Raw genomic sequence first — 22915 nt, 5'->3', positions numbered from 1 at the left:
AATTGACCTTGGATGACTCTGACAAGTCTGTGAAGGTACCACTTTATTTAAAAAAATGTTTTTTAACATTTATTTATCTTTGAGAGAGAGACACATACACAGTGCTAGTGGGGGAGGCACAGAGAAAGGGAGACACAGAATCCGAAGCAGGCTCCAGGCTCTGAGCTGTCAGCACAGAGCCTGAAGTGGGGCTAGAACCCATGAGATGTGAGATCATGACCTGAGCCGAAGTTGGCCGCCCAACCAACCGAGCCACCCAGGTGCTCCATGAAAGTACCACTTTAACCAAGAGGAATTTACATCAGAAGATGCGCTATAAGAAGCAATGAGAAGGATGCACCAGAGACCACTAAACTGAGCAGCCGAACAGGAAGAATAAGAGAAACACTGATGGGGAAGAGGAGAGGTGTGAGGACTGTTTATTAATACCAAGGAGGCTCCAAATCACAAGACCGCCAATAGAAATGCACGTCACTATTGTAACAACACACAAAACATACTGGTTGGCTTAACAATTCATCCCTGTCTTGACAAAAATGCTGAAGTATGATTGCAACCCATGAGAATTCACCGGGGAAAGTCTAGCCAAGTCCAAACTCTGCTCCACAACACATTCGTCTGCTCTCTGACCATCGTTCAACGTCCCTCTGACTTTTATTCTGGCCTTTTCCTTAAAACCATTTCCTAATGTTTGTGCTACCAATGGTATTTTCTTAACACAGAATTTGCAGATAAAGAAAAACTATTAAAATGTTGTTAGTTGATGCTTTTTTACAGGAGTAAAAGATTTCACAATTTTCCCCCAAGCAGCACAAAAATAGGGAGTAGAAAGCATGAAGACTTCCTTATGCTTAACTCAAGCCATTTGCACACAAGTAACTCGAGGCAGCTCAGTACAGCTGCCCCTGCGCACACTCTCAGCGGTCTCCCGTCACTTGGACTTCTTGTTGCCTTTCTGGGGCTGCTCAGTGGCCTTCCTTGCCTCCTCCTCTGGGATGAACACACTGATAGTGAAGTCGCTTATCTCCGAGCCATACTTGTTCTTCACAACCAGCCCGTATTTGCCGGAGTCGGCGGTGCTCACCCCACTGATGGTGAAGTAGGCCGTCTTGCCAGCCTCAAACTTGACGCTGCAGTGGTCATCTGTGACCAGAGGCTTCTCGTTCTTCAGCCAGGACACCTCTGGAGTCGGGTCACCCCACACGATGCAGGTGAGATTAAGCGCCTGCAAAACAGGTTTTATCAGAGGGAAGGAAATATATTTGGTACGATAATCCAATTTCAAGTATCCTTCTGGTGGTCCAGCAGGACCCAAAGGAGGATGAATATAAAACCCATGGAATGATGGGTGGAGTTACGTGGCATATGCACCTGCGTGGATTACAATTTGACTTCAGTCCTGAGTAGGTTTCTGTAGGGCCTCAGCCTTCTGGCTTTGGGAGTGCTTATCATCAGAACCACACGAAGGAGTTTGCTTCCAGGTCCCACAGGCACTCTTGCTTTTGTAAACACCTAGATATGCCTTTTGTTCTCATGTGGCATCTGGATGCTGTCTCAGTAGAGAAATCTCATTGCTGTAATTACCACCTGCTCACTTTGCATTTTGTCTGCCTCACAGAGCCCGGCAGCAGAATCCTAACAGCTGTTTCAGATAATGCGACTGATTTTCAGGTTCCACCTTCCTCATTTTATTTCTCCCCCAAAACTCCACCCAGTCTGTTGCAGTTGCAAAGGTGCTCTACCAAAATGTATTCCTATTTCCTGATATCTTATTATACTACTTTCTGTGCTGAAACCCTCTTATTTTAAAAGATCAATGCTTAGGCCTGCAGTTTTACTTTACCATAGTTTTCTGTTGAAAGTTTAAGAGTAATTGTAGATTCATAAACAGTTGTAAAAAATAATAGAGAGATCCCATGTGCCCTTACCCAGTTTCCCCCAACAGAAACATTTTACAAAACGATAGTATAAGAACACAACCAGTACGTTGACAGTGATGGAATCCATTGTTCTTATTCAGGTTTCCCCAGTTTGGCTTGCACTCATTGGTGTTTGTGTGTGTGTGTGGCTCTATTCAATTCTGTCACTTGTCTAGGTCCATGTATCTAGTCCCTCAGTCAAGACAGAGAACATTTCCATCACCACAAGGATCTCTCATGTTGCCCTTTATACCCACACCCACTCCCCTGTCCCCAACCTCCCAACCTCACTTCCAACTCCTGGCAACCACCAATCTGTTTTCCATTTCCAACACGGAATTTTCCAAAGCATTATATAAATAGCATCGTATAGTATGTAGCCATTTGAGATTGCCTTTTCTACCTGGCACAACTCCTTGCAGATTCATCCAAGTTACTGCAGATATCAGTAGTTTGTCCCTTTTTATGGGTCAATAGTGTGCCATGGTGTGTGTGCGTGTGCGTGTGTGTGTGGCTATAAAGGTTATCTGGGCTGTTTCCAATTTGGGGCTATTATGACTAAAGTGGCTACTGAACATCTGTATACAGGTTTTTATTTGAGCTTAATTTTAATTTCTTTATGATATATGCTGAGGAGTACAACTACTAGCTCATATGGTAAATCCATGTTTTCCTTTTTTGAGAAATTGTCTAACTGTTTTCCTGAGTGGCTGTACAATCTTGGTTTACATTTCCACCAGCAATGTATGAGTGATCTGTATCTCTGCATCCTTATCGGTGTTTGTTGTTGTCACTGTTTTTATTTTAGCGGTTCTGATAGGTGTGTTAGGATATTTCATTGTGGTTGTAATTTGCATTTCTCTGAATTTACTTCACATTTTAAATTCCATTCTTGCATTTTTTTTTCTTACCGAAATCCAGAAACTATAAGAAAAAGAACTAGGGCTCACAACATACAGGGAAAAGGATATTCTTCTCTAAAGAGTCTTATATGATCACTTATTATCTCTTCTATAAGAGTATTGTTTAAAAACAGGAGATTAAGAAATCAGTTTCCTTTCCATGGTTAATTAGCATTTCTTACTGAATTATTCTACAAACAAATTTCAACAAGAAAAATAGTCAAGCTATTGCCATTAAACTTACCCAAGTGGATCAGGTACATGATTTTGGAAACTGTGATTACTTAGGGGTTAAAACTTTTTTTTTTTTTTTTTAAGTAGGCTCCATGCCCAATGTGGGACTTAAACTCATGACTCTGAGATCAAGAATTGCATGTCTACTGACCGAGCCAGCCAGGCATGCCTTGAGGGTTAAAACTTTTAACAAAACCAAACCAAACTCTCAAATACCTTAGGTGTCATGGAAAACTACTACCCATACTTTAGATTTATTGCCATTATAGATCACAAAGTGCTTTCATATACATTCTATCTCTTAATTCTCACTACAACCTAGTGAGCTGAATATTTTGAACCCCATTAGATGAGGAACATGAAAACCTGCAACCCTGCAGTGGTTGAGCTTAAAGTCAGCTGTGGTCACATATTCTACCCGCAAAGAAATTTAGCTGGATGAAACCTGCCTCTCACTAAAGCCTTTCTACATGCCTTGTTTTATCCCTAGTCTACCTACTGAATGTCTTCAGTGTCCTTCTGAGGTGGGAAAAGGTTTTGTGCCACTACAGGTACCCCTCCCCTATGGCTGGCTTATTAAATTAGTCTTTTTTAAAATGTTTATTTTATTTTTGAGAGAGAGAGACAGAGTGTGAGCGGGGGAGGAGCAGGGAGAGAGGGAGACACAGAATCCAAAGAAGGCTCCAGGCTCTGCGCTATCTGTACAGAGCCCGACGCGGGGCTCAAACCCACAGACCGTGAGATCATGACCAGAGCTGAAGTCAGAAGCTTAACCAACAGAGCCACTCAGGCACCCCTGAAATTTGTCTCATGAAACATAGGGATGAAGAGAATGACTCCAGGTCAGAAATTATGTTCATTGCTTTTCAGAGAGATGATTACAGAGCCAGGAAATACCAGTTTAAAGTTACATGGAAAGAAATCAGCTTTCAACCGAAATAGAGCCAACAGAAATTCGCTGAGCAGCATGTTTCCCTTCAGAGGCAAAGTATTTAACAGGACAGCCTATTTTCCACTAGGTATTAACGTTCACATCTTTCTTCATTTGTGTTTGTCATATAGTTGTGATCGAACATTTTTTTGCTTCTCATGGTATGAAAGGGCACCTCTGGAAATAGACTCTGTGGTCCACATGGGCCTGTGTAAGGCGAACTTGTATCCTGATCCTTGGCCTAAAAAACAGACTTGGTTTGTGCTTTGAATCTGGCTATTCTGAAATGAACCCTAAGAAGCAGTGGTGGGGACTTGCTTAGAACAAAGTCTGGGCCACTGGAACCCATTGCTAGTGTGGAAGACGTGAGGACAGGAGTGGTGCATGCTTACCTTGCCTTCCTGGATGGTGACCACATCGGGGAGACCACCCAGCACTCGGGCACGATCTGCAAGCATAGGCATTTCTGGTTAATCACTGAAATGATGAGCATCAGTGATCCCATTCACAAAACCACCCCAGGGAACTAACTTTCCAATTTAGCCTCCTTCTCCTTATAATTCCTTTATACCTGTTTTTAATATGTAAAATAAGAAAATGATCCAGTGATTGTGGATGTTACCCTTCCTCATACAGATACTTTGTGTGCGTGGGTGCCTCTATCTGTGCCTAAATTATCAGCTTGAGATGGATGGCTTTGTGGCATCAAGACCTGCTCTATAATTTTCACAGCTATTTTCAGCCCTGGCCCTTCTGCAGCTCAGTGGGGCTCAGCTCGAGGAGGCAGAGCAGATCTCTATGGACAGCCTCCAACTCTGCTTGGCCTCCTTTATGGGCTTCCCTATGATTAAAAAAAAAAAGTTGCATAATTGGAGGCTATATGCCATGAGATCTGGAGGTTTATGCAAATTGTGGGCTTTCTTTGTGGACTTTTCTAGAGAGCTTTTCTTTCTTGTCTCCTACTAGTTCTTGGTATGCAGGGCTACGATCTATGGGCATGAGTGCAAGGGCCCCAGCTGAGGGGGCGAAGTGTGGGAAGGGTGCTGAAATCCAGAGCTGACCTCTTGCCCCCGTGCCCCCACTAAGCCCTGTGCTCTGGGTGTGACTGGCCCAGCCCCAGAGAAGAACACCTTTGTATAATCTGCTCAAAGGGATACTGTTTGCCACTAAAGCAGTAGCCACCACACTCTCAATTTTAGGCCTACTTTAATTAACGTGTGACTCTAGATCCCGAAGTCAGAAGACTAAAGCTTTGAATGAGTCTTGAATCTTCACTGCTTTCTCCTGTTGATTCCATTGCACCTTGTACCACTTGTAAGTTCAACTCATCATTTGGCTCCTGCCACACCCGATGTGTGATATCAAGCAGGGCACCTGTGTGGACCCCAGTCTCCTAATCTGTGGCGTGGAGGAAGGGTTGCATTACAGCTGTGGACATGATGTCACCCAGCTCTGCTCCACAGCATCCGTGGGATTCCTCTAGGGGCCCTCTGAGGAGGGGCACTGAGTCAGGGAGCTCAGACCCCAACCCAACTCCAATGAAGCTAACTTAGCTTTTACCCATTTTGGTAAAATATCTTTCACACAGATACTGGATCTGCATGAAAGATGGTGTTTGAATGAAGCATCCCCCAACATATAAAAGATTAAACACATGAGGCTAGAAAAGCACTAAAGTCTCTTCCAGCTCTAAACTGCTTTGATACAGAAATTTCAGAAAGAGTTCATGAACTGGAAGGAAGGTCAGGCTCCTTGCCCACCAGAGTTTGAGAATGGGGAGTAGCCACCAACTGTGGACACTGGATTTGCTTGTGCGTGTGTACAGGAGCAGGAGAGGCACACTGGGTACCAACAAGGAGCGCTCCCCTCTGGCCCACAGTGGGCCCCGGTGCCTGCCCCATTCACCACTAGCAGCAGCCACACAAACCCAGCACAAGGGCAGGAAGAGGGAAGGAGCAGGAAGGAGGCGGGAAGCAGTGCAAGTCAAAGGTGAAAAGTTCCATCCTGAATGACCTGGAGCCACTAAAAGGCTGGCAATGACCTCATTTCTCACTCCCCTACGGTTCCCTTCCATTCCAGCTCAGGACTGACTCTACAATTTTAACCTTCAACCATTTTCAAATTGTTGCTTCACACACTCAGAGAGAACCTGCATGATTACGATATTTAGTCCATGACCCCTGAAATCCTAAAAGATTGGGAGTTCCAGAAATCTCCATGTGTGAGGCAAACAGCTGACAGAAGTTAGTAGTGAGCACATTTCTGGGTACACAGACTTGACAGTTTGGCATTTGTTCACTCAGACCGTGAAGTATTCAAGAAGGCCTTATTTGGCAGCTTTTATCCTACAAAGGCTCTTAGGAAAATGCAGGAGTAAATCAGTGATAGTGATTTACCTGATGCCAAATGTACAAAAATTCTTTTTTTTTATTAAAAATTTTTTTAAGTTTATTTATTTATCTTGAAAGAGAGAGCATGAGCACGGGAGAGGCAGAGAGAGAGGGAAAGAGAGAATCCCAAGCAGGCTCCATGCTATCAGCACACAGCCTGACGTGGGCCTCGATCCCACAGACTGTGAGATAATCCGAAATCAAGACTCAGGCACTCAACTGACTAAGCCATCCAGGCACCCCACAAAGTTTCTTATTTCTTCTGTTCTTTAATATATATAAATTTTTCTGACACATTGTGCCTGCTGCAAGTGGTTAACAACTTGCATAATTTGTGCCCAGAGATTTCTCAGGACACCTGGGTGGTTAGCTCAAGAGCTGAGTGACAGTCTTAAAATGTAACCTGAGACCTTCCTTTCACAGACATTCTTCCTCAAGAGACTAAATGAAAACACATGTAGAAGGTTAAAAAGAAAAAAGAAAGGAAAAAAAATTCATTCTTCTCCATCTGCAGTCACAATAAACAAATGAAAGTTATGTTTTGAAACTATGCCAGGAATAAATGGGAAGGGGGTTTTACTTACTTTTCTCTGCAATGGCAGCTTGTCTGTGGTTGAGAGACAGGAACAAACATGAAAACAAAGAAGAATTTTGTTTTAGTGTTACTTCAAAGTGGCGAAACCTGGCATTACCTGGGAGACATCTTGCTGCTCAACAAGGCAGTGGGAAGTGTTGCTTTTAGGCATTTGCCAAAATAAAAGACCCTCTCTAACCCTCAGGTGGGGGAATACCTGAGCACACCATGTTCCAGAGAAATCAGTGCATGCAAATGGCAAGGGACTTACTTTAATCTCTGGAATTCAGCAAAGGCTTCATCATATGCTTTAAGAGAAAAAAAGAGAAGTTAGAATGTTCTCACTCAGAACTGAGGACACAACAGGAGTGGATTAAAATTCACAGCCTGAGGTCGGTGTGATCAGTCCAGACATGACTAAGCTGACTTTGAATAAGGCTATGCCTCCTTTACTCTGCAACTTGATGGATTTCACAGGGGAAGCAAATACTTTCTAGGGAGAAAAGATGAAGTAGTGGATTTTAGAAGCTCCCAATTCGGTTGCAAGACCATCCTTTCAAACAGAAAGGCAAAGATTCACTCTGCCAAAGATAAAATGGTAATAAAGGTGGCTAAACATCCTGAGCATCAAAAAGGCTTTTCTGTTATTAAATAAATCATCCCCCATGTACGTCACAGCTTCCTAGCTGGACAGTTAAGTGTTTCCATGTTGCATAGTCTGGCCCGTCTATCTGTGTGAAAGGGCACAGGAACTATGACACTCACAGTGTGTGCCAGCGTGGGCCCGAAGCAATGCTTCTGAGCTGGCCAGGAGCCGAGATAAAAGACAGCAGATGAGGAAATGAGACACTGTTCTAAAATCTCTTCTACCCCCTGAGCCTGCAGAGCAAGCCGCTTGGAATGCTTCAGGTAAAAAGGCAGCTTTATTTTGAAGTCTCTCTCATCTCTTCTTTAAGCTCCTCTTTGGTCTGAGAATCATGATATTTTATGTCTAGAAAGTATTTACATAATACCAGTCCATCCCCCTGCTTTTACGGATGGGAAGAATAAGCACAAAGTCAGGCTTCAAGTCTGGGGAGGTAGGCCAGTTAGGCTACCCCTAGCTAAGTGTTCAGTGCCCTTCCTTTTGCCCACACTACACTGAGACATGGGCATCGCTGAACCAATATGCTTTGGTGAGCCGGGGAGTAAAAGAAAAAGTTTTTTAGGTTTTGGTTTTTGTTTTTAAATCCACCCCCTTCCTGTTTCCCATTTTCTGTTGTGTTTCAAAATTCGAGAGATACCCTGTCACTGCAGTGTGTGACTCAGGCACAGTGGGGGGGGGGGGGGGGGGGGGAGGGGGAGGCTGAGGCAACCACTCCCATTTGAATCTTTCCAGTCCAAATGAGTGGGAGATGGGGGGTAAAGATAAGGGGAGTTAGCACAAAATAACTCAAGGCAGGACTGAAAAGGCTGTGCTCTGAATTGTGAATCTACTCTCTGAGGATTAAAAACACTAAGAGTTCTGGGATATTTAGATTGCATTTGAGTACATGAAGAAGTGGAAGAAAAAATCAGTCCGCAGTCTCCTTGAGAAATATTAGGTAGAAGCTAGACAGGAGCAGTGGAAGGAACACCCCAAGGCAGAGTCCCAAGTGCTTGAAGGAGGATGATAGAAACAGGAGCTGGAGGCAAGGATGGTGATAAGTAAGCTACACATTAAAAGCCTGAGGGTACAATATCCTGACCCTGTGGCTTTCAAGGCCTTGGGGCTGACAGATCAAGAGCCACAGGTGCGTGAGGAACTCACACTCGCTTTCCTCTTCCACCTCTTTTAACCATTTAACTTGTGGTTGATAGTTGCGTGTTACTTCTGGTCTGTGTTTGTCCATGTTTCTCACTACTTCCTGCTCCTCTTTCTTCTTCTCTCCAGATGCCCCCATTCTCTCAGCAGATGACCAAGAAATCTGAGGCCATAAGGACCCAACTTTTCCAACTTTCTTCTCTTCTCCTTAATATTGATCTTTGCCAATTCACATTTACCCTCCTCTGGTTTCTGAAGAAAAGGAATCCCTTGCTCTTCCCAAAGTCAACGCCTCCGCCTCAGCCCTAGATCTCAAGCCTTCCATTCTTCAGAACACTGATATATTGGTTATTCCCCTCCACTCCCACCTTCAATCCTTCCATCTCAACTGATTTCTTAAACTCTATTAAACATGCTCAAATTTCAATCACCATAACACATTTCTTTTTCAGTGATCGTCCTTGCTCAAGTGATTGTAAATCAACCTGCCCTTCTTTGTAAGCACCTTGAAAAGGTAGTTCTTTCTCTCCATGTTTATTGTCTCCACTGTATACTTTTCACTGATACTCCAAGACCCACTGAATTCTTTCTTCTACCACCACGCTAAATTTAAACTACTTGATTAAAATCCCCAATCATCTTTCAATAGTCAAATGTAATGGCTTCTTGTCGCCCTTCATTCTTTTTTAAAAGCCCTCTCCTCCTCAGGAATTTCTAACCTGCAAAATATCCATTTACCTTGTCCAGAAAGATCCACTGTCTTTTGGTGTCCAGTTTTGCCATCAAAGAGCTCCATTACGTACTTCCCTTTGTCATTCGGAGTGGGCTCATTGATTTGCAGCCAGATCTGCTCCCCGGTGACCCCACTCTTAACTCTGTCTGTGTACTTAATAGCAGTCCCGCTGTTCATATCAAAGAAAACATTGTTATTGTTTGCTTTCATCCAGAGCTCATTTTTACTCTTTCTTGAAGATCTCACCATAGAGTTTTACAGGCTTTCAAACAACATGGGATCCACATATGTTCTGCTTCAGAAAAATTATGGGCCCTGCATCACAGGACTTGGATTCCAAGGCCCAGGGCGGGGGTGAGGGTAGGGGGTCTGACAGTCTGTACATTTAACTCCCAACAGCAGTGTGGGGCCCTAGCTGATTGCAACGCCAATACTTCTCAGTGGTATTAATGATCTTTGTTTTTGCTTGGGTTTATTTGTAGGGCTAAGAGAATCTTTAAAGTGAAAAGGCCAAACTCCATGTTATATTACAGCATATTTCACGCAGATGGTCTACGGCTATAAATCAGATTTTACAAAATAATTAAAAGCAGACTTAAGGAGGTTCATCTGTGGCTGAAATCTATTGACATGTACGTGGTTACAAAGCTATTTAAAACATATGTAAATATGTACTTGGTAGGACGGCCTAGAGTAAATGAAAAGCAGAATCTCTGCCAAAATGAATGAGGCACTTTCTCTGTCCGTGAATGTGAGTTTCTCTAAATTCTGTAGTAGGTCATGAGCAGACACATACATTGCATTCTTTACAAGAGAATGAAAGCAAATAGAACCCTTTGCTTTGTGATCTGATGGCCCAGACATGTTACTGTTATAAATGAGGTAAGAGAGAGGTAGAGGTAGATATACTCTCAATGATGCTAAAAGAAACTTTACGAAGAGTTTGTAAACACAAGAGGAAATAAGAAAAAAAGGCACAAAACTACTTAATGATAGCAACAATTATGCATAGAGAAAAGACTGGAAGTATACCAAAAAGTTTACCCTATGGCTAGGAAAACTAGAGAGGATATCATATTATAAACTCTTTCTAATATGTAAGATGATATTATGTGTATTTTCTAAAAGAAGCAATGTATTATGTTTGTAGTTGTAATAAACAAAATGAACTTTAAAAACAGAGAAACAAAAATCACGACTAAAAATTTTCAGCTTTCAAATAAACATTCACAGCATTTTTCTTATACACTACATTCTTTAAAAGCTATTAAAAGTTAAACTGCCATAAAATGAACAGTAATGGAGCCCCTCTGCACCCACAGACTTGAGTCTGAGCAATATATATGTCTTAGACAGTTAGAAAGATAGATAGTCCTCTGGTTTGCTATAATAAATGTTTGAAATCTCTAATCTCTGACCAACATGCATAATACCTTACATTTGTAAAGCCCTTCACGGTTTACAAAGTGCCATAACTTTTTTCATTCTCTCATTGGGTCCATCAGTATTATGAGATAAAACAGGTATTATTGTTGCTATTTCATATGAGAGAAACCTGACATTTCAGAAAATTAAATGACTGGCCCAAGAATCAAAGGAAGATAGGAGCCAAGTCAAGACTAAAGCCCATTTCAAGGTTTTTTTTCCTGTTATGCCGCATATTTACATAAAGACAGTGAAGACAATGAGTCCTTGATTCCTGAATCTTTCATAGGTACCCAGGTACATAAAACAGTCATTCAGCTGACTAGACTGAATAGAGTCAGAGGTTTATGCCTTGCTAGTCTAACAGCAGTTTCCTCAAAACTGAATACTCTCATTTTTGTGAACAAGTAATTCTTTTAAAGATGATGTAAAGACTTTTGATTGATGATTCAGTTAATTTATCTTCTCTTATTCTTCAGACTGATATATTAGGATGTCCTAGCTGTCACAGAGGAATTTCCTAGAATTTGATCTATTTTAACTTATAATTACTTTCCTAAAATGTTCTCAAAGAAATAGAACAAAGGAATGAAACCCCAGGCGTTCAAATTGGAATTTTACTCCTTCTCTTCCCACCCCCACGTCCCCCTCTCCGCTCTGTTTTTTTAAGAACTCAGGAAATGAATAAGAATACGAATAAAAACTGTGTTCTATATCACAATAAAGTCATTTTTAAAGAAAACACAAATGACTATTTTGTGGGACCTAGCTCTGGTTAAATGTTCAGTCTAGACTTTTAAAGCAACACGAACACAGAGTAGTGCCAGGATGAGGGGCTCTGGAGCCAGGCTGTCTGGGCTCAGTTCTCCATCGACCACTTAGTCGTGTGGCCTCAGGCAAATCACCTCCCTGAGCCTGAGCTTCCTCATCACGGAGTGAGAATTACTTGCTTCCTAGAGTTGTGAATATTAACTGAATTCATGCATGGAAAGGGCGTGGAGCAGTGACCAGCATGTTATAAACACCCACTGTAGGGAAGATAAACACTGTTGTGCGCCCCTTCCCAGGGCTGCCACAGTGACCTACTGCCCAGTGGGGCTGCTAAGGAGGTCTGCATCCAAAGAGTGGACTGAAGGGGACTGTACCCCATCAGATGTCTATGCTAGGCTGCAGTTCTCTTTCAGCTCAGGAAATTTCAAGGACGGGCAGAGGTTGAGGTCACGGCCAAAAGTATACTGGGGAACTGGTTTGACTTAGAAACCTACTTCAGCTCTTAGAATCCCAGAGGTGAACTTGAGTTCACCTATAACACCACAGAGGACCCTGGGATTAGAACAGATATGCAGGCTCAGTCTAGCTCAAACACACATTCTGAAAGTAATCGCAAATCCCCAAAGCCTTCCAGGGGTGGATGAGAGAAGCAAGTTAATGCCCAACTATGCCGACTGCTATTAACGCTAACAACAAACTCAGGCACTCCACTGGGTCAGGTTTCTGTAGCGAATGGCTATTCATTCAAATAACAGGAAATTTGGTGCCTCTTGGTGCATGCTGCTTCAGTTTTGTTCTAGACCACAGCAGGGGTTAGCTGCAGGTAGAGAGGGAACAATCAGAATCTGGATCTGGATGCCCGGCAAAGCAGAGGTAGCCCAAGGTCTACCGTCTGGAGGTGGAGGTTGCATTATAGAGACGTGTATGGATTATGATAGTTCCCAAATCACAAAGACAGGTGATTTTAGCCATCACTGGCCTCTCCATGTATGTGTTGAGGGAAAGTGCTAACCTTGTCCTAAGGGAATTTCGGGGGTGCTTGTATCCTACACACATCAACGTCAGACCTGAGAAGTAAGAAGGCTCCTTACACGAGAGGAACAGAGGGTTGCTGTTGCCCTCCTCCTGCCCCCCTGCCATGCGCGCGTGCACCCACACACACATACATGGAGAAAGAGTTTCTACAGGGCAGTTAAGTTCCCACTTACTTACTTGTGGGACCAGTTAACTTTCAGATCATCCAGATAGTAAGTAACAAAAGAGTACAGCCGTATGCCCTCGGCTGTGCTCTGGATTTTCAGGTCTGTAGCAGACAAAGCTGAAAGAGGAAAACAGTATATTTCATACAGCTGTAAGCCTAACCAGGAGCATAATGAAGCATTGTCACGGGGAGACCATTTTAACTTACCTATTGTCTTACATACTTCAGTCATTAGTTCTTTAAAGGCTGTGGATAGAGAGTCACAGACAGAACTTTAGCATAAAAATGCTCACCAAGGTCAAATCTCAAATTGTTAGTAGCATGTGTTGTCAACATTATCCTGCCTGGTGAAGGGTGTTGGCCATAAGGTGAATTTGCTGACCAAATGAGAATAAGTACTCTTTGAGGGAATAATACTTTAATTTGTATCAACTTTTAAAAGGTCCCTGCTCTTATTTTGATATTTTTCCCCCTCTAATTCTTTGTAACTATATATACATTCTAGAGAAAGCCACCGTGAGATTTCCAGGAAGGTTCTTGGCTTTAGGATTCTCTTCTTCTTAAATCCCAAGAAGTCTTAGTTTACCTAAGAGGAAGTTTTCTCATCTGTGCCATCAACTCATAATGAATTAACCATCCAGGCTCCCTGATATTTCTCAGCCTTACAATGCTTTTTGTCAATAAGCACATTTAGTCTTGCCTCCACGAGGAGCAGGAAGGTGAAATTGAAGTCAGACTCACACTGTTTGTTAGTAATAAATACTGTTAAAGATCTTGTCCAAGAATGCACTTGGAAGTTTGGTGGTCACAGGTAGGTCTTTGTTATCATGATATATTTGTTCTTAGAAGTCTCTCAAAAATGGAAATTTCTTTCTTGCTCTGCTAATACCTGAGAGGTTTCACAGTTCACATATAAATCTTTCTTGCCACCTTTTAAGAGTGGACTATTTGGCGACATGCTTTTCATAGAATTTTTTTTTAAGTGAACATCTTTTTAAAAAGTAAACCCAATGTGGGGCTTGAACTCACAACCCTGAGAGTAAGAGTCATATGCTCCTCCGACTGAGCCAGCCAGGCGCCCCTCACAGTAGTTCTTGATCCTGGAACATTTTTTATACGGTTGAAACAAAAACGATGCTTTATATTGAAAATGGAACCCTAGGGGACTATGGACTACAAATTCTCTGAACGCCTAAAGTACACTTTTGATATCCATGAAGACTAAACGTGAAGCATTTTTGAATAAAACAGTCGTTCACTCTGCTGGAGTTTCAATTAAAACAAAACCTGTGGACAAACACAGCAGGACTTCAGTTGTCACTCAGCCTTACTCACCAGTCTGGTAACCTATACACAGAACACACAAAATGGACCCCCCCAGTTGGTGGACTGACCTTCATCCACAAGCTTCAGTCTGCTCTTATCTTTTCCTCTGTCGTCTTTCAGGATAACTTCATAAATCCCAGCATCTTTCTTGGAAAACTAAGGGGGGGATGGATACATCACACTGCAGCTTCCAGCAGCCTCAGAGTACCGTGTTTGCACTCTTAAGGTCCTCTGGTTTATAGAACTGCCATCAAATCACACATTAAACAAGCATCTGGCTATGTGAGCAATGAGGAGTTCACAGACGAACGTGTCCATCATCATTTCACCAGCTAGCGGTCCTGATTTTTCACCCTCTAAGCCTGTGAAGTCCTTATTCTTTACTTTTCCTTCATATTAAAAACTAATGATCACATATATTTGAAAGATATGGCCTTTTAGACAAAAAAGGAGGTAAAACCCTATACTTACATGAATACTATGCCTGATGTCTCTGTACTTTGAGGGAACAAGTTATCATGAGGCTTAAGAGCAAACCAAGAAGAATCTACTTAATTGCCTTGCCCCTCACCCATCTATGAAAAGAAGTAGCTTAGAGAGGCCAGAGTTGTGGTGTCTAACCAATATTGGTTGGATATCTGACATATCCATACATTATCACAAAGTGAGAGTTTTTGTGTTCCTATGCTTTGTTTATTTTTGGGGTGATGTCAGGGCAGGGATCTTTGGAGTAGCTAGAAGTAAGGTACTACAAATGCCTGGAGTCAAGGAATACAGAATCTTATCTCTTTTTTTAGAAGAATGTAGGGTACAGAACTAATAAATTACATTTCACATTTATAGTCACCTACCTCTGTTATAAGCAGTGTACATATGCCATCCTTAAAGTCATGCTTTTCATCCACTGATATCTCTCTTTCATCTTTGTACCACACAATATGAGTCTCCTTCTTAATATTTGCCACCTGGAAGAAAAGCCATAATTATACTTCTTGAAGTAAGGGAATGCTTCTCTTACAAAACTAGTTTCTAATGTAGCATTGGATAGAAGAAATGCATGAAATTAGAAGACATAGATTTCTTTTTTTTCAAAAATTTTTAATGTTTATTTATTTTTCAGAGAGAGAAAAAGAGAGAGAAAGAGAGAGAGCAAGCGAGCATGAGCAGGGGAGGGGCAAAGAGAGGGGGAGACAGAGAATCTGAAGCAGGCTCCAGACTCTGAACTGTCAAAACAGAGCCTGACACGGGGCTCGAGCCCATGAGCCTTGAGACCATGTCCTGAGCCAAAGTCAAACACTTAACCGACTGAGCCACCCAGGAACTCCAGAAGGCATAGATATCTGAAGGGATCAATTGAAAGCAATTTTAATTGGTAAAGAGTTTAGAATAAAATGGATACAAATGAATAAACCTAAATCAATAGCACCTATTTCTAGCAGTAAAAATTGACTTTACGTTTGTCTGGTGGACAGAAAAGAATAGATATGTACATGTTAACATGTATACTTAAATAAAATAAATAATAAATATCTGAAAACCATAGAAGACACATCCCATCACATTAAAATATAGCCTGTGTCATAAAAACAAATGGCTTTATCAAAAGAACAGAATGAGTAAGCCCCAATGTATATCTAAATATTTTTAAAAAGATGACTGAAGCTTTGCAAAGAAGTGTGGAAGGGAAGTATGTTTGTGAAAACATTTTTTAATTAAAATGTTTTTAGTTTTGTTGAGATACAATTGACATACAATGTGTAAGTTTAAGGTATATAGCATATTGATTTGATGTATGTATATATTGTGAATTGATTCTCACAGCACACCATCAAGTATGGTTTAGTAAATTAATTGCTTAGCAATTTTGAGGAAATTCATTTAAATCCTATATCCATACATCATAACATAATAAGTTTCAAACTCGTACAGTTAAAGGGATCTTGACCTTTATCTACAATGTTTGCATTTTCTACAAAGAAGACTATATTCTTGTATTTCTGGTGTAATTAATATTGTGTCAAAAGTAAAGACTTCATACAAATCAAGAGAACAATCCTTAAGACCCCACTGAACAACTGAAGAAATGCACACACAATTCCCCAAAGAGGAAATATAACTATATAACAAACTATATAACAAACAGATGAAGAAAATGGTGGCGTGGATTCCTGCAGGAGAGGAGTGCCCAGCTCTGCCTTGCAGGCATGCTGGGGTTCTTGTCCTATATTCTTTTGAGTAGACTAGTTCCATATGGGGTCCATGATAGTCTCATGAGTCTGAATGTTTAGTTACACATACTCCATTAACTATAATGAATACATAAATTGCTAAATGCGCCTAAACTGCTCTAATAATGAAACAAAGAGCTATGGGAAGACAGAGGAAGGTTCATTCTACCTGCACAAAGACGGAAAAGGTCTTACAGAAAAGATGACTAAGCTGGGACTAGAGAAAGGATTTTGTCGGAGAAGCTGAAACAGCATAAGGAACAGGCACTGGAACAGCATAAGTACATAATGTATGAATATCTAGATTCTATTTTTAGGCTTCCGTGGTTGTTCAGAATCTGGGCAAGGGGCTGATTCTCCTGAGGAAAGCCATCAGAACAGGACACCGGGGCTCACATCCCAAAAGGCTAGTACAACAGGTGGGTAGTACAGAAAGAAGCAGGATAGATGTGTGGGCCCCTGGGAAAGGGTGGTTTGCGGGGTGGGCAGTTGTGGAGGAGAAAGTGAGCCAGGGGCTGTATGGCAGTGGACAGCCAGGAGGAGAGAGAGGGTTTTGGCTGCTGTCTGAGAAACTGTTTTTAGGAAGCTTTGCCATTTCCATTGAGACTAAAGCTTAGAATTTAATTTTCAGACACCTTTCTGGGAGACTGATGTTTCTGTAATTTTCATCAGACTTAGAAGAGACGGGGGCGCTTGGGTTCTGGCTTTGCTAGTGCCAAATGCCAGATCCATGCTTCTACTTGGAGCCACTGTCTGCTGTCATGACCTTTACACTCTGACCTCATCCAGCAGTTCCCTGTCCAAAACATTTTGGTGACTCACTCAGCTGAACACACCATGTGCCAAGGTATAAAATGATTAAGGGTGTGATATGGCCTTTTTTCCCCTAAATCTTTCCCAAGGCCTAATGAGAGCTGTACACTCTTCATCAAACCTCTCCCCTCCTGGCAGCATGCTGGTTCCAGAACCAGCCTCTGAGCTAGCCAATACTCAAAGGAATTGTTGCACCAGTCACAGAATATAGATACGAAATTGCTAAATTTCCAGGGAAGGACAGTGTATCTAGAATGATCATAGAATAGATCTACTAGTTAGAATGCACATTTGGCCTGAAACAAAGACCATGTGAGATTCTTCTGAGATTAATAATTTTTAAAGAGTTGGGAGTGGGGAGGGAAGAATGAATAGGCAGAGCACAGAGGCTTTTTGCTTTTTAGGGCAGTGAAAAAACTCTGAATGATGCTATAATGGTGGATACAAGTCATTATATATTTGTCCAAACCCATAGCATATATAATGTCAAGAGTGAACCCTAAAGTCAACTGTAGACTTTGGGTGATTATCATGTGTCAGTGTAGGATCATCAATTGTAGCAAATGTGCAACTCTGGTGGGGGATGTAACGTAGGTGGAGGCTGTACATTTGTGCGGACAGGGCGGGGTATATGGGAAATATCTATATCTTCCCTACAATTTTGCTGTGAACCTAAAATTGTTCTAAAAAATGTAAAGTCTTGGGGCGCCTGGGTGGCTCAGTCAGCTAAGCAACCCACCTCAGCTCAGGTCATGATTCATGGCTTGTGAGTTTGAGCCCCGCGTCGGGCTCTATGCTGACCGCTCAGAGCCTGGAGCCTGCTTCAGATTCTGTGTCTCCCTCTCTCTCTGCCCCTCCCCTACTTACACTCTATCTCTGCCTCTCTCTCTCTCTCAAAAATAAAATAAATATTAAAAAGCTTTAAAAAAAACCCCACAAAGTCTTAAAAAAAGAAAAGAAGAGCCAGTCCTTATTAGCTAAGGTGTAATGAATAGGAGCCATCATCTTGTCTTCCCATATTTTTATGTTGTTTTATCTTATTTTATGTTTCATTTTACTTTATGCTTCTTACCAACCAATGATTGCAGTAACATTCAGCAGTAAGAATGTGTCACTTAGCATTTTGGTTCAAATGGAGGAGATGAAAAATTGATCTTCCTTTTCTCACATTCTATTTTATCTTTATTTCCCTTATATCAAATATTAAAAACTTATCTACTTCTTACCTTGCATTTCAATAGTACATTACAATCACCAGTCACTTCCCAGCTCAAATACTCAGCAAAATGAGGACCTATAAAATTTTAATGACGTCAGTAATCACCCTATTAACCACAAATGCGAAATCAAAGCTCATTCTTAAATTCTAAAGCGATACATGTGTGAAGTGATATTTTAAAATTCAAGATTAATTTTCAAATATTTAAATGGATACATATTTAATAATAAATATTTTCAATTATTTTTTATTTACCAGGGCATTAGTAACATAAGCAAAAATAATGCATTTTAACTTGTTATGGAAATAATCTTGGAATATTTTGTTCAAGAAATTGAAGTTATTCTTTTTACTCACTGCCCATTTTTACCTTGTTTCCTGATCCATTCTTGCCGCTGGAATTCAGCTTCTTTCTGGAGCTTTTTATAAACTAAAGATTGAAAAATAAAGAAGTATGAAACTGAGTTGAGTGGTATAAATGTATATGCCAGTCACCATGCTAAGTGATTTGTACTCATTATTATAACACTCATACATCATGACCCCCTATTTGTTGTAAGTCTTCATGATGAAGAAGTAGGCTTAGAAAGGTTAAGTAAATTGTTTAAGGTCATTGCGCTAGGAAATAGTGAAGCAGTATCAGAAGTTGCAAATGTAGAGATCTGGCCAACCTTCCCAAATGCCACACTTGCTAAATGCCACATTTTACATCTTGGTGGTTTCTACAGTGGCTTATGGCAGCTGACATATAATCTAGTTCTAAAGTATGACTAATTGATTTGGCATACACTACTTTTCATATTTTTCTTCTTAAGTTAAGTAATTTAAAGTAAGTACACAATATAAGGTAGGAGCAACGTTTCTGAGATACATATACAGACTTGGCTGTGTTGCAGTCTCCTTCACTGGAGAATTTTAGTAATAAATACTTGTTTATATATGAGATGACTGAACTGCAGTCTTCCTTGTGGGCTAAGGATAAATCTGGTGTCTATGAAATGAAGTACTATGGAAAGTATTAACTGAAAATTGGATTCCAACTTTGAAATACAAGAAGCAATTCCTACTGCCTTCCATGCGACTACTTTTGTGCCATGGGTGTTTGCATTGAAGGGAGCAGGGAAATCTTTCAGCTGATGTTTCACAGAATTCGTACCATCTCCAATGAGAACAAGAGTAGAATGGCCAACTGCTTTTCCATCTTGAAGCTGGAAAGTGTATGTGCCCTCATCCTCATCCTGTAGCTTTTCCATGAACATTTCAATTATGCCAGTGTTTCGGTCAACATGCATCTTATATTTCTTCAGTGTGAAAAGGAAAACAGAAATCAGTGAGCTAGATATGATGAGGATGCCTGATAGAATAAACACAAACTCCAAAGAATCATAATGTTAACACAATTTCTTGTTCACACTTTTTTTAGATGCAAGCTTTCAAAATCTTGTGCCCAGGAAAAGGAAAACATTACATGGAATAGATGACCTTGACCAGAAATGATTACTAAAATCTCTGAAATTTAGTTTTTTAAATACAAATAAAGTTTTATTATCCCAAGTCACAAATTTTGTCAAAAACGTGTTTTTAGATTCCCATTTTACCTTCCAGATTACATTAGCTTCAATTAGCAGAACAATGCAAAAAATAGGCAGCATGCAGATGTGTTTTGGCTCATTCATGATTATATCCCTAGCATCTTGTACATGCATGGTATATAGCAGGCAATTAATAAATATCTGCTGAATTCACATGTGAATAAAAATACTTCCAAAGCATTTGAAGTCCATTTGTTGTTAATAAACTGAAATTGCCCTACTGAACTGTGCTTATTTTATCATACTGCTTAGGCAACTTCTTTTCAATGTAAAGACAAATCTTAGCTCTGGCATACAAGCACAAGTTCTATAATGGATTGGAATTAATAAAGTTCTCCTATAACTTGTCACAGAATGAAGGCTCATGTCTGGGATCAACTCTGTGCTGCAATTCATGCCCTAGAGCTTCCCCTGAAGGAAGCCAGTCTCCAACTGAGACCACATTCTTGCTTAGCTGTCATCTACCTTAGCTTGTTTCCCTAATCCCCACTCCTGAGAGTACTCTCCCATAAATCAATTGGAAGAGAAACTTATTTCAGACTGTCCTTCTAAGGAACTTAGCCTAAGACTGTAATTTCCACCCAATGAAATAGTATAAGAACTAATTTCGATGACAATGGGCAGGTCTCCACGTTCAGGGTACGTATGTGTATGTGGGCAACAACATGAAAGCGTGTGCGAACACATGAAGGGGAGTGTGTCTATGTGCACGTGTGCATGAGTGGTCAGAGGGTGATGCCAACGCTGCTTTTCCTTCCCCTCCATTGGTCAGGTGATGAGCACACAGTCAATGAGAATATTCTGAAAACAGGGAGAAGATGGGCCACAGTGGACTCTGCGTGACCTATTCGGGTTCTACACACAGTTGCTAAATGAGTTGAAAAGAAATACATTACATATTTTTTGCTATTTATGTGATTCATTCTCCCCTTCACTAACGAATTCTGAAATGTTTTAAAAACATATCTTGATGAAAGGAGAACAGGTTGTTAATATTGGCCACAAGTCACACTTCTCTCCCATCTTCTGAGTCTCTCATTCATACCCGTGGCACAGGTAAGAGCCAGAGCTCCTAAACCCAAATTCTTCAGTACCACTGAGTGCTGGCCTGATCCTGGCTCTACTGATATCTAGGGAGGACAAATAAAGTGCAGATGTTGTAACTCTGTCTATGGAAACTATGTGTTGAAAGCAAAGCAAAGAGTAGATATACACAACTACCTATGTAAATAAGATATCAATAGACATACACACACAGAAGTGTAGAATCAGACCAAGAAGTATAAACCGATATGTGTATTACAAAACTGTAAGAATTTGTGATTCTTCTGAGTCTTTAAAGTTTTTCTTACAATAAAAATGTATTGCATTTTAACCAGAAGACCAATGAAAGATATTTTTACTGTAATTTTTTCTGAGCCATCAGAATAATAAAAGCCATTTCTTCCCCTGTGAAGAACCAAGTTCCTGTTGGGGTTTCTGATGGGAGTATGTGAGTTTAGTTAAGCGTTCTTGCTCCTCTGACTTCTCAGGAGAGCAGCTCCATTTGCACGGGTAACAATACTTCTTGGTTTGCCTGGGACAGTTTTGGTTCGATTGTTGTCCTGGAAAAATTATTACTAGAACCCTCTTTCATTCTCAGAAGTGTCCCAGTTTGGATAATATGATATAGTCAATCTGTATTTTCCTCTCCTTTTTTTTTTTCACGTATGAAATGACTTAAACCCCACCACTCCATGCTCAGTGGTTTTCATGACAACTTACCCGCATCTTAATAGGGCTTCCTCAGTACATTCTACAGTGATAAGTTTAGAATCTAAAAAGCATAAAACATACCGGCCCTTCAAAAATCTCCTTGTCGTTAAATATGTAGGTGACCTTGGTGTTGGCAGATAGCTTCTCAGCCTGCATCCAGAACCGAACCTGGCCTTTCTCCAAAATTTCAACTGCCAACTCTGACTTAACTGGAACAACTATGCACAATAAAAATAAAAATAGCAATTTTATTGGTAACCAATTGTATTGATACAGATTTTTCAGTGAAAAAAACACTCAACAGAAATGACAATATAGCACCTTGCTTCTGGCAAAGCCTGGAGGCAGTAAGAAAGTTGTAAAGAAAGAACGATATTCAGCGATGGAAGACCTGGATTCTAATCCTGCTGCCACATTGGGCAGGTCATTCCCCTTCTCTGAGTCATAGATGTCTCAACCGTAAAAATGAGGAAGATGAACTTACCTCCAGGGTTCCTTCAGCTAACCTGTGTGACTCTCTACTGTAGCTTTGGTTAGGTTTATTTAGGGACAATAACAAAGTGTGATGAAATAGCCTTGGGCTGGCCCCAGGAGATCTGGAGCCTAGTCCAATGTCAAGGTCAGCAACTAACAAACTGTGTGATAGTAGGCAGATTAGTTCACATATCTGGACCTCAGTTGACTCGTTTATAAATGAAGGGGATTGAACTGAATGTCCTAAAGGGTCAAGATAGTTTCCAGCACCAACATTCGATAATCTCAATTGCTTCAAAATATTGGGAAAGGAGTTAAATTTTATTTTTTCCAACAACTTAACTCTCTGTGGACATTCTTTCAAATGTTTTTAAAGATGAATTTTAAAACAGAATTAATTTTGATTATATATATAAGATGAACCAGCTTATCATTTAAACTCTATTCATCCCACTGGTATACCAGTTCATTTAAGTTCTTAGACTAGGCAAAATTCTTCAGAGGCAAATACTTGAGTCACTATTGAGAAGGTATATTAAAATATGGCATGGCTTGCCTCATAAAGAAAGTGAAGAAATCATATGATATCTCTGATTTATACCTGTATCGCTTCAGCCATTTAAGTCTGAATGAAATTTCAGTCTT

The 22915-nt window shown here is 40.8% G+C and overlaps 1 protein-coding gene and 1 long non-coding RNA gene across 4 annotated transcripts in view; one reads left to right on the top strand and one right to left on the bottom strand.

Annotated features, from left to right (window-relative positions):
* Positions 1–391: 391 nt before the first annotated feature.
* MYOM1 (myomesin 1) overlaps positions 392–22915 on the bottom strand; it is a 136882-nt gene continuing 114358 nt past the window's right edge. For both annotated transcript variants that reach the window (XM_027068596.2, XM_027068592.2), the window contains 13 exons: positions 21878–22014; positions 19606–19750; positions 18820–18879; positions 18457–18524; positions 15041–15154; positions 14258–14345; positions 13071–13109; positions 12875–12980; positions 9472–9635; positions 7222–7258; positions 6961–6983; positions 4379–4434; positions 392–1225 (listed from right to left, as the gene is read on the bottom strand). In XM_027068596.2, coding sequence (XP_026924397.1) covers positions 932–1225; positions 4379–4434; positions 6961–6983; positions 7222–7258; positions 9472–9635; positions 12875–12980; positions 13071–13109; positions 14258–14345; positions 15041–15154; positions 18457–18524; positions 18820–18879; positions 19606–19750; positions 21878–22014 — 1331 coding nt within the window. In that variant the 3' untranslated portion in view covers positions 392–931. The remainder of the gene's footprint in view (positions 1226–4378; positions 4435–6960; positions 6984–7221; positions 7259–9471; positions 9636–12874; positions 12981–13070; positions 13110–14257; positions 14346–15040; positions 15155–18456; positions 18525–18819; positions 18880–19605; positions 19751–21877; positions 22015–22915) is intronic.
* Positions 7135–21885, top strand: LOC128312415 (uncharacterized). 2 transcript variants are annotated; one of them, XR_008291733.1, is made up of 4 exons: positions 7135–7859; positions 16735–16836; positions 17049–17264; positions 19873–21885. It is a non-coding gene; the product is annotated as an uncharacterized LOC128312415 (long non-coding RNA). The 2 variants fall into 2 exon arrangements; XR_008291732.1 differs by having other exon boundaries at positions 16722–16836.

This window comes from Acinonyx jubatus, chromosome D3 (genome assembly GCF_027475565.1).
Source record: "Acinonyx jubatus isolate Ajub_Pintada_27869175 chromosome D3, VMU_Ajub_asm_v1.0, whole genome shotgun sequence".
NCBI classification, from domain to species: domain Eukaryota; kingdom Metazoa; phylum Chordata; class Mammalia; order Carnivora; family Felidae; genus Acinonyx; species Acinonyx jubatus.
This window is presented reverse-complemented; position numbering and strand designations above follow the sequence as displayed.